Here is a 13,410-nt window from a genome sequence, read left to right on the forward strand (position 1 = left end):
TTACAAATCTGCAAGTCAATGATGAAATAGGCAAAGGGATCACAGATGAGCAAGTGACCAAGGCAACCCAGGAGGCAAAGAAAAGAATGAGCTGGACTAGGAACAATAAGTTGAAAAAGAATCATGGCGGTACCAGGGCGATGAGGGTTGTAGGTGGACCAAGGACGATGGCAGTTCCTTCCATCTTGGATTGCCTTCGTGAAGATGGAAGCTTATATGAAGAATTGAAAGAAAATGCTGCCAATGCTGATTGCTTTTCTGAAGACGAAAAGCAAGATTTTAGGCAAGCGCCCAAATTCAGAAGACTCTAGCATGGAGGAAGGAGGACAGAGTTTTGTGATCCGGTTCAGGGGGAATGAAGGCAAGCGCAACAAAGCTCTAGAAGATAACAGCCAAGAGGTGCAGCAGAATGTGGAGGAAGACAAGGAGGAAGAACAGGAGGCAACCAGCCATGGGGCCGCTGGTCAACTGACAGGCGCGGATGATCGTGCCTGTCAGAAGCCATGAGAGCCCTGGCATGGAACCCCCGGGGGGTGGGCGACTCCCGGACGGCTCAGGAGCTTGAACGCCTCGTGCACACTCACCAGCCTCAGCTTGTATTCTTATCAGAAACCAGGAAAAGAAAGGATGTGGTTGAAAACCTCAGGTGGAGGCTTGGACTGAAACATGTGGTTTCCTACCATGAAGAAGGGAAGGGGGGAGGTCTAGCCCTCTTCTGGCATGAAGACTTAGAAGTTGAGTTGTTTAAAATAAATGATAGAATTATCGATGTAACCGTTTTTGATTCGAAAAAAGGAATAAAATGGAGGTGCACGTTTGTGTATGGTGAGCCTAAAACACATATGAGACATCATATGTGGGATATGTTAAAAAAGATAAAACCAATGATGAATTTGCCTTGGCTTATGTTAGGAGATTTTAATGAAACCATGTGGCAGTGTGAACATTTATCAAAAAAGAAAAGAAATGAAAAACAAATGTTAGATTTTAGAGAAGTACTTTCTCATTGTGATCTCCATGACCTTGGCTTCAGTGGAACGCCTTGGACTTTTGATAATAAACAAAAAGGAAAAGATAATGTGAAAGTTAGGCTAGATAGGGCAGTAGCCAATCCTAGCTGGACAAACATTTACCCTCAAAGCCAAGTGACTCACCTTACTTCTTCTCGTTCAGATCACTGTCCTATTTTACTTGATATGTACCAGGAAGGAGGAGGAAATATTTCAGCTCGCCCGAGAAGGTATGAAGCGGTTTGGGAGGCAGAGGCATCACTCATGGAGGAAATACAATTTGCTTGGGAGAAGCATGCAAAACCACATGATCTGGGTGCAGTGGCTTCTAACCTATCAGGCGTGATGGACTGTCTTCAGACCTGGAGTAAAAGAACAGTTGGATCGGTGAACAATAGAATAGAGAAGCTTAGAAAGAAGTTGAAGAAATTAAATCTAAGGAATTTTGATAATGAACAAGAGACAAGAAGAAATATTGAGAAGGAGCTTGACAAGTTACTGGAACAAGAAGAAGTGTACTGGAAGCAAAGATCAAGAATAAACTGGCTAAAAGAAGGTGATCGAAATACAAAAAATTTTCACAGAAAAGCAACCTGGAGATCGAAGAAGAATAAAATAGAAAAGTTACAACAAGATAATGGCTCGGTTATTGTTGATAAGGAACAGATGAAAGAGATGACAAATCAGTTTTTCAAAGACCTATATACAGCGGACCCTGGTGTGCAACCTGAAGCCATTTTAGAGGATATGGTCCCTCAGATCTCAGAGGAAATTAATGAGAAATTATGTGCAGACTTCGCTGATGAAGAAATAGGTACTGCCTTATTCCAAATAGGCCCACTAAAGGCGCCTGGCAGGGATGGTTTCCCGGCAAGATTTTTCCAGAGACATTGGGGAGTGTTCAAAGAGGATATCACTGAGGCAGTAAAAGAATTCTTTAGAACAAAGAGAATGCCGGAGGGTATTAATGATACTGTGATCGTGATGATCCCAAAAAAGAAAAACCCGGTTTGTCTAAGAGACTTTAGACCAATAAGCCTATGCAATGTTATTTATAAAGTGGTTTCCAAATGCTTGGTTAATAGGCTGAGACCGATTCTCCAGGATATAATTGCACCAAACCAGAGCGCTTTCGTTCCTGGGAGGATAATCACTGACAATGCATTGATTGCTTTTGAATGCATTCACTCTCTTCAAAAAAGCAATGATAGAAAAGGTAACTTCTGTGCCTATAAGCTAGACTTAGCTAAAGCCTATGATAGAGTTGACTGGTCTTATTTGGAAGGTGTACTTGTAAAGCTTGGTTTTGCTGAACAATGGATTGGATGGATTATGTCTTGCATCAAATCAGTCTCTTACTCAGTTAGATTCAATGGGGAGCTGTTAAATAAATTCACCCCCTCTAGAGGATTAAGACAGGGAGACCCATTATCACCCTATCTGTTCCTTTTTGTTGCGGATGGCTTATCAAGACTTCTCCAGAAAGAAATTGATGAAGGAAGAATTACAGAGCTGAAAGTGTGCAGACGAAGCCCCGGTATTTCTCATTTACTATTCGCAGATGATAGTCTGTTGTTTTTTGAAGCCAACCCAGATCAAGCAAGCAAGGTCAAGGTAGTCTTAAACAAATATGAGAAGGCAACAGGACAACTCCTAAGCCCTGGTAAATGTTCATTGCTTGTTGGAAATAAGTGTTCTGAGGATCAAAGCCAAGTAGTGGCTTCCATTCTGGACATTCAAACTATAGGTTTTGAGGAAAAGTACCTAGGTTTGCCAGTGCCAGAAGGGCGCATGAAAGATGGTAAATTTCAGCCGGTTAAAGAGAAATTAAAAAAGAAGTTCTCTGACTATGCTGAAAAATATGCGTCTAGTGGAGCGAAGGATGTCCTGATAAAATCTGTTATCCAGGCCATCCCCACTTATCCAATGAGTGTTTTTAAATTCTCTGAAGGGCTTTGTGAAGATTTGATGAAATTAACTAGAGACTTCTGGTGGGGTGATGAAAAAGAGAGAAGACGGATGCATTGGATGAGCTGGGATAAAATAACAAAGAGGAAAGGACAAGGTGGCATGGGTTTTAAAGATCTCCATCTTTTTAACCAAGCTCTGCTGGCAAAACAGGCCTGGAGGTTGATTGCCTTCCCTGACAGTCTTTGTGCAAAGTTGCTGAAAGCAAAATACTACCCGAATGGGGAATTAATGGACACAGCTTTTATCCAGAACCCATCCCCTGGATGGCAGGGAATAATGCATGGCCTAGAGCTCTTGAAGAAAGGGGCTATATGGAGAATTGGTAATGGGGCCAAAGTACGTATTTGGAGAGACAACTGGGTGCCAAGGGGAAATATGAAAATATCTGCTAATGTAAACAACTCACGGTTAAGAAGAGTCTCTCAATTGATAAACAACCATGACCACACCTGGAAGGAAGATGTTATCCGTGATATCTTTATGCCTCATGATGCTGATGCTGTCTTACGTATTAGACTGCCATCCTATGATGATGAGGACTTTATTTCCTGGACACTTGAAAATCATGGCATGTTCACTGTCAGGAGCGCGTACAACCTTGCGCTCGACCTGAAAAACGGAACACCGCCTAATTCAAGCAGCTGCCAAAATGGTGATAGGAATCTTTGGAAAGTCATTTGGAGTACAAATGTACCCCCAAAGGTAAAAATCTTTACTTGGAAGCTTGCTACTAATAATATTGCTGTACAGGTTAATAGAGCTCGCAGACTTCCAAATATCCTGCCTATGTGTACTATCTGTGGGATGGAGGAGGAGACCGGATACCATGCTACAATGGTTTGTACAAAAGCTATTGCCTTGAGACAGGGCCTGGAAAAATCCTGGAATCTTCCACCGGAATCAAAGTTAATTCACACCGGTCCCGACTGGGTTTTGGTTCTTCTGGACAGCCTAACTCATGACCAAAGAAGTAAGATGATGTTCCTATGGTGGAGGGCTTGGCACCATAGAAACAATATCATCTTTGATAATGGCCAGGCTTCAGTGGATAATTCGATTCGGTTTTTACAAAACTATCTCACTACGTTTCAAGGTATAGCTGCAGGTCATATTGTTGCTGATCGGAAAGGAAAAGGTACAATTTCACAAGGAAATGTTCATAGACAGGGGCCAATCTTGAAGGAAAATAATGAAAATAACACCTGGATGAAACCTGAGGAAGGGTGGATAAAGTGCAATGTTGATGCAAGCTTTCTGTCAGAAGGTAAGACGGGCTCCTGGGGCGCAGTAGTCAGAGACAATTTTGGAAAAATCATCTGCTCAGCTTGGGGCTTAATACCCCACTGTCAATCGGCCTATGTGGCTGAAGCAATTGCGTGTCTAAATGGCTTGCAAGTTGCTTTAAACAACTCTGAAGCTGACATGATTATCGAATCAGATAGCTCTTTAACCATTGAGGCTTTCCGGGAAGGGAGTATGGATAGATCCGAAATCAGTATCATCGCAAAGGAGTTTAGAAGGAAGAAGCCACCAGATAGACAAGTGAAAATTTTAAAAATTAATAGAAACTGTAACAAGGTCGCTCATGAATTATGTCAATTTAGTCGTAGAGAGTTGAGTAGTGGTGTTCTGCTAAGTGCGGTCCCGACCTGCGTGTCGAGAGCGGCTTGCAATGATTGTAATCCAGATATTATGTTTTAATTAATATACAACCGCTTTCAAAAAATATTTATCATGAAGTATAATTTTGTCAATAGACTTAGTCAAAGTTAGATAATTTTAACTTTCGCGGAAACCAATGCATGCTATATTATAGCGTGTCCGGGATAATTAATCTTGCTGCTTGTGATGCATGTTTCCAAATGGCTGCATGCATCCTTAGCATTAATAAGCACCATCGCACGTGATAGAAATCTAAGCAATTCTCTTGGGAAGACATGGTGACCTTTTATGCGCAAAAGATCTATTTTCGACAGTGACCTTGTATTAAAAAAAGAGTAGATAAAATGGGAAATATATTTTAATAGTGTTATAGATGCTGCATCAAATAAAAACATGTTAAGTTTTGGGGACAATGGGTTTGTAAATAAGTAAACATGTTTAGTATAAATAGGCATTTTACATTTATTTTCCCTTTCCCACCTCTACCGCCATGATCATCACCACCTCCTCCTCAACCATGGTTGCCACAACCACCATCACTACCGTCTTCTCCACCACCTCGGTCACCACCGCCGCCACCACCTCTGCCACCAGCACTGTTTTTCATGTGATACATGTGGTATTGTGTGTTGACCTAGGGTATCATAAGAACCACCAAAGAGATTTCATGAAACCCGACCACCCTCCATAGAGTGCCTCCACTAGTGCCGGTGAACAATAGAGGGTCGTGTGGCATAGGAACCAACTGCACTTCTCCATTCTCGGATGATGCATTGTACTTCTCCCACGTGGCAAACAACTTCTCAGATTGTGATCGAGTTAGATAAATCTTTGTTAGGTAGCCTTGATCAACAAATGCATTGAATAAAGGACTTCACCATAACCTCATGGCTTGTTCTTTTTTCACTATCTCTCCTTGTCGTATCAAAATCACTAGCTATACGAAGTGGGCTTGTTTTTGTCCTTACCATCATGTTGGACATCTCCATACATCATTACTAAATTCAAAGTTAAGTTACCAACCTTGTATAAACTACTACATGTGGCATTACAAAATATTACCTAAAAATGGTTTCCTACACATCGTATGTGGCACTATTAATCCTAGCCGGTCCCCTTGATCATTGAATGTGGGAAATTAGTGTTTGCAACTAGTTACACACACACACCCCATATCACATGTAGCACATCTAAGTTTTAAAAAAATGCAAAATAAATTATGTACATAGATTATGTTTCATCTACAATTTTTCATCCAAAAAAAAATGATAATGTGTGTCCTAGAAAATAGTGATGTGCAAATAGCAGATGATACTATTAACTTTAGATCTGCAAGGCTGCAACATACTCCTATTTACATTCTTTCTCAATCGGCTTCAAACGCTGCGCATATTGAAGATACAATGTAGAAAACTAGGTTTAGGAGCTATTTGTCTTACCATCTATTCATCTCTTTTATCGATGGTGCCCCTCATAATGCATAGAGACTATAGGATAAGAATTTTTATATAGACTTCAATTTCGAAATATTTTCATCTGTTTTTCAGCTACGACTCAGTGACTTGTCAAACCAATCACAATCGTTAACAATCATCTACTGAGTTTTGTGTGTGAGTTGTGCGCCGAGTTTAAATCCAAAATCAAACTCCGCATGGATTAACAATCCATAGAGCCAATTATATGGATAACCTGGCGGTCCACTCTATATTTTTCTTGGTAATTTCATTGTACTCTATACACTGTGTTTCAGTACAGCCGTATTGGCTTCCTTCAATATATTGTCTTAATTTCAATTCCGCTTTAATTATTCCGTGTTATTTCCATGAATATTTTCACGTTGAGATTTTAATTCCAGGAGGATAACAATGTAGTCCACATATCGAAATTCAATTTAGCTTTCGGGTGCATATGTTCCCTCCACCCAAAAAAACATACTTTTAATTGTCAAAAAAAATCAATAAAAAAATTCTTATGTACATCTCGACGATCTATGTGCGTTCATACAATTCCCTGAAAAGCCGTTATTTTTTGTGAGCGATGTAAAAAGATAAAACATGTAGCACAAAAAGCTTTATTTTTAGCATCGTATTTTATCTTTTTTACACAGCACAAACAACAAGTTGATTTTTAACTCAAAGACTTCATACGCAAGTAGCATGTGAAGATGACACGTAAATTTGGGTTCACTTGAAATATTTTAACATCTTAAAATGTCTTAAAGATGAATTTTAAAATAAAACGATCAAATGCACCTAAAAGCGAGAGCACGACTCCCTCAACATATAAAATATTGCAATAAATTCCTACAGTTTTGGATTGGAGAGTCTTTTTTTCTTTTTTTTTGTAAGTCTTCTCTTTAATTTCGTTTTGGATGTGTACATCCTTTTATATCATTAGAACATGATGTTATTATAGAGACTGTAATTGATATCTCCACGATTTCAGTATATGCTCTTTATAAAAAAATCTAAGAGGTACATATAGGTGAACTGATCACTGATGAGTGGGACGGCACAACGTGCACCGAGGCAAGACGCGGAAGTATATATATGTACCCGCTGCAGGCCTGGAAGAGGCTCTGTGCGCTGTGCTTCGATGCAGGTGTCCTCGGGCATGCTCTGTTGCTGACACGTATCCCCACGTGTCATTCCCGGCTGGCCTGCCGCAGCCACACTAACAAGTAATCCCACGGGAGGTGGAAGAGGGATGGCAGGTAGAGCTGGTTCGGGCCGTGGTAGAGGGAGAGGTTTTGTGCCAGGCGAACCAAATAATTCTGAAGCCACTGATATGGACTGGGGTGCTGAGAATCCTTTCTCTGCAGGTGCTGGGGCAAGGAAGCGTCTGATAGGGGTGGATGGATCAGTGAATCTGCGTGCAAGAGATAATTCTCTAAATTCACATCCAGGGAAGGTTGCCACACAGGTTCAATTACTGGAGAATGGTACTGCAATTGAGAATGGGGAGAAGTCTGATACTACTCCACAAAAAGTGCAGCCACCAAAGAGACAAAGAAAAGGGGTTAATGGTGAGGAAACGGAAGAATTTTTAGGATCGGCGACTGTTGTGGGTATACTTCATGGGTGTACCATCGACAGTGCCTAGATCCGGCAAGCCCGGGTGGCCCACAGACGGTGATGAGGCATGTGGCCCATCGGGCGGCCCAGTTGCTGTTGATCATGCAGGAAGAAGTCCAGCCCAGGATCAGCAGGCCGGATCCGTACCGACCTAGGAGTGACCCGGATCCAGGGAGGCCCATGAGGAACCCGGATCCAGTACGACGTGTATGGAAGGCGGATCCGTGACGTGCACGGCAAGATATTGTTCCGTAGCTAGGCTGTCTGTAATCCGGCTAGGACTCTCCATGTAAACCCTAGATCCGTGCGCCTTTATAAGCCGGATCCCCGGGAGCCCTAGAGGCAGAACTACAACTCATTGTAACAACGCGAAAGCGCCCAGATAATTCCAGACAAGCAGCAGTAGGCCCTGTCATCGTGCAGGTGTTCCGAAGCTGGGTAACTCGCGTACCACCGTCCCGTGTGCACTCCGCCCTATGGCCCCTACTTCTTCTCCCCCTCGTGAGGATCCCTCCTCCGAGGTACCGTCGATTAGGCAACGACAGTTGGCGCCCACCGTGGGGCCTGTGGCGTCTGGAGGCCGGAACCGGGAGGGTTCCGCCATGGGAAGCTACGACGACACCATCGCTGTGGGGCGCGTCCTCTACGCCGGAAATCTGCCGATCGTCCCTCCGGATGAGTGTTGGATTCCGGCTAGGGCAAACCCCGTCAAGCTCTCCATCGTCCCAATTGGCGGCATACACATCTTCATCGGCGAAACCGTTGATTTCGACGGAAACGCACTGGTAAGTAATGTAGCTACGACCGCCGCCGAGCAGGACGCAGCTGCAAAGATCCGATCCGAGTCGCTGGAGCTTTCCACAGAAGAATCCGCCTTAGACCCGGAAATTTCAAATTCTGGTTTTGGTAGCCGGATCCGCGCCTACGTTTTTGGTAGTCGGATCCGCACCTATGTTTCTGGTTGCCGGATCCGCGCCTACGTTTTTGGTAGTCGGATCCGCACCTATGTTTTTGGTTGCCGGATCCGCGCCTACGTTTTTGGTAGTCGGATCCGCGCCTACGTTTTTGGTAGTCGGATCCGCACCTATGTTTTTGGTTGCCGGATTCGCGCCTACGTTTTTGGTAGTCGGATCCGCGCCTACGTTTTTGGTAGTCGGATCCGCACCTATTTTTTGTAGCCGGATCCATACCAAAATTTTGGTAGGTGGATCCGCACCTATTTTTTGTAGCCGGATCCATGCCAAAATTTTGGTAGGTGGATCCGCACCTAAATTTTTGGAAGTCGGATCCACACCTAAATTTTGGTAGGTGGATCCGCACCTACAGGACCACTGCGACAATCAATCTCGCACCGGCTCGTCGGAACGCCGAAGAAAAACCGCCACGACCGACGTTGACTCCGCTCCAAACAGCTAAGTCCCTATTTATATTTAATATTTTAAAATTTTATGATCATGAGATTAAGATTGGTTCACTCATATCCTGAGTCTTTTACCGCTTTCACTGTTGGTCATATCTTTCCCACGATTTGCCTCGCGCTCGTGAAAAACTTTGTACTGTTTTTGCCGCTTAAGGCTCCTTTACGCTGCAAAATTTCCGCCTTCGGGCGTTAGCTTGAGTTTTCTGGCCTACACGTTTTCTGTTGTTTTATGTGTGGATTCCTTAGTAGTGACATCTCGGTACTTAAAGCCGGCCTCTGTTTCTGAGGTTCTTGATTGTTTCGCTATTAAGCGCTATCGCCTCAGCAGATGTTCTGTGTTTAAAGTTTGCCGTCTCGCGAAAAGTCAAGCATATAAACCAGAAGAACGGATAAACCAGCACTTGCTTAAAACATATAAATTACATTAACTGTTCAAGATAGTCGAGTTTTTTCCGCCTTGACAGTTTTATGTTGTTCAACTGCTGCATAGTTTCAGCTTTAAAACATTTGTTCAAAGGCCGTTTTTGTTCCGCCTTACATTTGTTCGTTGAACATGATCAAAGAAACAATTTAATACAAATATGTTTTTATGTTTATGTATCAGGTACATGACACTTGGACGTACAACAGTCCTCGATTTAAGGTGTTTTCAAGCAGATCTAGCATCGCGCGAAGCCCCAGGTGAAGCTAGCCGGATCCAATGAGAGAAGGTTAGGCGGATCCATGGCGTGCACAGCTGGAGAAGCAGCTTGAGTCTTGATTCCGCTATGCTTAGCTGGAACCAACCCTCGGGGGCTGCGGTTTGATCTTAGGTGAAAAGTGTGTTTCTTTTCGGTATCAGTGCTGGAAATTTCCGCCTAGATGCTTGGGATTTATGCTATTCCTAAGTCACATATAAAGATAAAGCTACTCTAAGAGCACCAAGCCGGATTTTCAAGAAAATTCACCTTGGCGCTCGGGGGCTACATCGATGAAGTTCTCTGAGTAACAAGCCGGAAAATTTCCACCTTGACGCTTGGGGGGTAAGTTTCTGAGCATCGAGTCTCCTTGGAGCAAGCCGGCTCAACGCTCGGGGGCTAACTAGCCGGATCCGCACCTATATATTTGGTAGCCGGATCCGCAATTATATTTTGGTAGCCGGATCCGCACCTATATATTTGGTAGCCGGATCTGCAACTAATTTTTGGTAGCCGGATCCGCACCTAATTTTTGGTAGTCGGATCCGCACCTCAACTTACCGCTCAAATCACGCGAAAATGGCGCCAAGATAGGCGGAACCGTTTGAATCTTTTAAGGTTCCGGGTAACGGCGTGAAGATAAGCAAATTCTTGTCCGCAAGCAGGGGAGTAACCCGGAGACATGTTATGTACTGTCGATGGATGAAGTCCCGCAGGATGAGGGTTTTTTCCGACTGAAAGTTGGGAAAGAAGAAAATATGAAGTTAGAGCTCTTCAAGTTTCTCCGCGTTACCAATATTGCCGGAGACCATGATGGACTAGTGAGGCGGAAACAGCAGGTGAAACTCGGAGAACTCTCGGGGGCTACTTGTTGTGGGTATACTTCATGGGTGTACCATCGACGGTGCCTAGATCCGGCAAGCCCGGGTGGCCCACAGACGGTGATGAGGCATGTGGCCCATCGGGCGGCCCGATTCTTGTTGATCATGCAGGAAGAAGTCCAGCCCAGGATCAGCAGGCCGGATCCGTACCGACCTAGGAGTGACCCGGATCCAGGGAGGCCCATGAGGAACCCGGATCCAGTACGACGTGTATGGAAGGCGGATCCGTGACGTGCACGGCAAGATATTGTTCCGTAGCTAGGCTGTCTGTAATCCGGCTAGGACTCTCCATGTAAACCCTAGATCCGTGCGCCTTTATAAGCCGGATCCCCGGGAGCCCTAGAGGCAGAACTACAACTCATTGTAACAACGCGAAAGCGCCCAGATAATTCCAGACAAGCAGCAGTAGGCCCTGTCATCGTGCAGGTGTTCCGAAGCTGGGTAACTCGCGTACCACCGTCCCGTGTGCACTCCGCCCTATGGCCCCTACTTCTTCTCCCCCTCGTGAGGATCCCTCCTCCGAGGTACCGTCGATTAGGCAACGACAGCGACCTCCGCGTTGGAGGATCGCCGGGATCAATGAAACTATGTGGACTGAACTGCCGCGGGCTTCGTAACCGCCGGGCAGTTCGAGCGCTTCTTGATCTTGAGAAGCAATTAAAACCTGATGTGTTTTTCCTGTCTGAGACACATTTGGATAAAACAAGGGCAGAAAATCTGAGGAGGAAGTTGGGGTTTGATCAATACAGTTTGGTTGTGAGTGATGGTCAGAGTGGTGGTCTAATGATGCTTTGGAAAAACAATGTACAGATCATTGAGAAGAGCGTCTGCAAAAATTATATTGATGTAGTGGTACAAGATGAAGTAACCTGGAGGTTCACAGGTATTTATGGTGAGCCGGCCTGGGGCCAAAAACATGTGACTTGGGAAGCTCTTCGCAACTTACATGGCCAAATTCAGTTACCATGGCTTATTCTGGGAGATTTTAATGAGATCTTGTTTAATTATGAGAAGGAGGGTGGCCGGCCAAGGGCCCAAAAAGCCATGCAAGATTTTCATGATGCTTTGAGAGATTGTGAACTGGAGGATATGGGATATGTGGGAGATCTTTTCACTTGGAGGAGGGGGAAGATCCGTGAGAGACTGGACAGAGGTGTTGTAAATGACCATTGGAACACCTTGTTTCCGTTTGCTAGTTTAATTAATAGTGAGACCACTCGGTCTGATCATCGTCCTCTGTTAGTGGACACTGAATATTTGAATAAACAGCAAGGCCGGATTCAGGTACCGAAGAGGTTTGAAGCAAGATGGTTGCAAGAAGAGGAAGTAGAAAATATGGTTAAAGCTGCCTGGGAAAGAGCAAAGGATAGAGGAGAGGAAATAACGTTAATGCAAAAATGTGGTGATGTTCATTCAGAGCTACATATTTGGGACAAAAATATCCTGAAAAGACCGGGTAAAAAATTAAAAGAATTAAAACAAGATTTGGAGCTGCTTAGGAGGGGCCCTATGACGGATGCTGCTCTTGCGGCACAAAAGGAAGTCCAATTACAGATTGAACAAACTCTGGAGAAGGAAGAAATGTATTGGGTACAGCGGGCTAGAGCGAACTGGCTAAAATATGGTGACAGGAATACAAACTTCTTTCACAGAGCAGCTTCCAAAAGAAAGAAGCAGAATACTATAAAGGGTTTGATTGATGCAAATGGGACAAAACATGAAAACAGGGAAGGTATGTGTGATGTAGTGTTGGATTATTTTACTAACCTGTTTACTTCTGAGATTCCAGAAATAGAAGATACTATACTGGATGATGTTCAAAGGAAAGTTACTGCAGATATGAATGTTGGTTTGTTGGCTCCGTTTACTGAGGAGGAGGTGAAGAAAGCCCTGTTTAGTATTGGTGATCTGAAGGCGCCTGGTCCTGATGGCCTTCACGCTATTTTTTACAAAAGGTTCTGGGAATTATTGGGGGATGATTTGATTAAGGAAGTGTTGACAGCGGTGAATACTATTGCTGTACCAGGGGGATGGAATAATACCACTATTGTGTTGATTCCCAAGATTGAGAATCCTGAAAGTGTAGCTCAGTTTAGACCCATCAGCCTTTGCAATGTGGTCTATAAGGTAATATCCAAAATGCTGGCAAATAGGTTGAAAGGTTATCTCCCAGAAATTATTAGTGATCATCAAAGTGCTTTTGTCCCGGGGAGATTGATTACTGATAATATCCTTCTGGCTTATGAAAGTATACATGCAATGAAGAAAAAGAAGGGGAAGAGTGGACTATGTGCTGTCAAGCTTGACATGCATAAAGCATATGATCGTGTTGAGTGGGTTTATCTAGAGAAGATAATGATTAAGATGGGCTTTCAGAGAAGATGGGTTGATATGGTTATGGCATGTGTGTCCTCTGTCCAGTACAATGTGAGGTTTAATTCTATTGAAACTGATGAATTTCTACCTACTAGGGGTTTAAGGCAAGGGGACCCTTTATCCCCTTATTTGTTCCTTCTGGTAGCGGAGGGCCTTTCTTGTATGATCAAAGGAGCAGAATTAAGGGGGGAATTGGAAGGAGTGAGGGTTTGCCGTGAGGCGCCTATGATTTCCCATCTATTATTTGCTGACGACTCCTTGATCTTGATGAAGGCGGATAGCAGGAACGCGATGAAACTAAAAGAGATCCTTGACAGATACTGTGCAAGTTCAGGCCAG

At 43.8% G+C, this 13,410-nt stretch overlaps 1 protein-coding gene across 1 annotated transcript; it reads left to right on the forward strand.

Moving 5' to 3' along the window:
• The first annotated feature begins 312 nt into the window (after positions 1-312).
• On the forward strand, positions 313-9,822 carry LOC139838982 (uncharacterized). The gene is made up of 8 exons (XM_071829000.1): positions 313-493; positions 1,174-2,018; positions 2,115-2,226; positions 2,596-3,683; positions 3,732-3,951; positions 4,075-4,245; positions 7,465-7,661; positions 9,742-9,822. Exons 1-8 carry the CDS (start codon positions 313-315, stop codon positions 9,820-9,822), a joined length of 2,895 nt encoding a protein of 964 aa, XP_071685101.1.
• The last annotated feature ends 3,588 nt before the right edge of the window (positions 9,823-13,410 follow it).

This window comes from Lolium perenne, chromosome 4, assembly GCF_019359855.2.
Source record: "Lolium perenne isolate Kyuss_39 chromosome 4, Kyuss_2.0, whole genome shotgun sequence".
In the NCBI taxonomy this organism is placed as follows: Eukaryota; Viridiplantae; Streptophyta; class Magnoliopsida; order Poales; family Poaceae; genus Lolium; species Lolium perenne.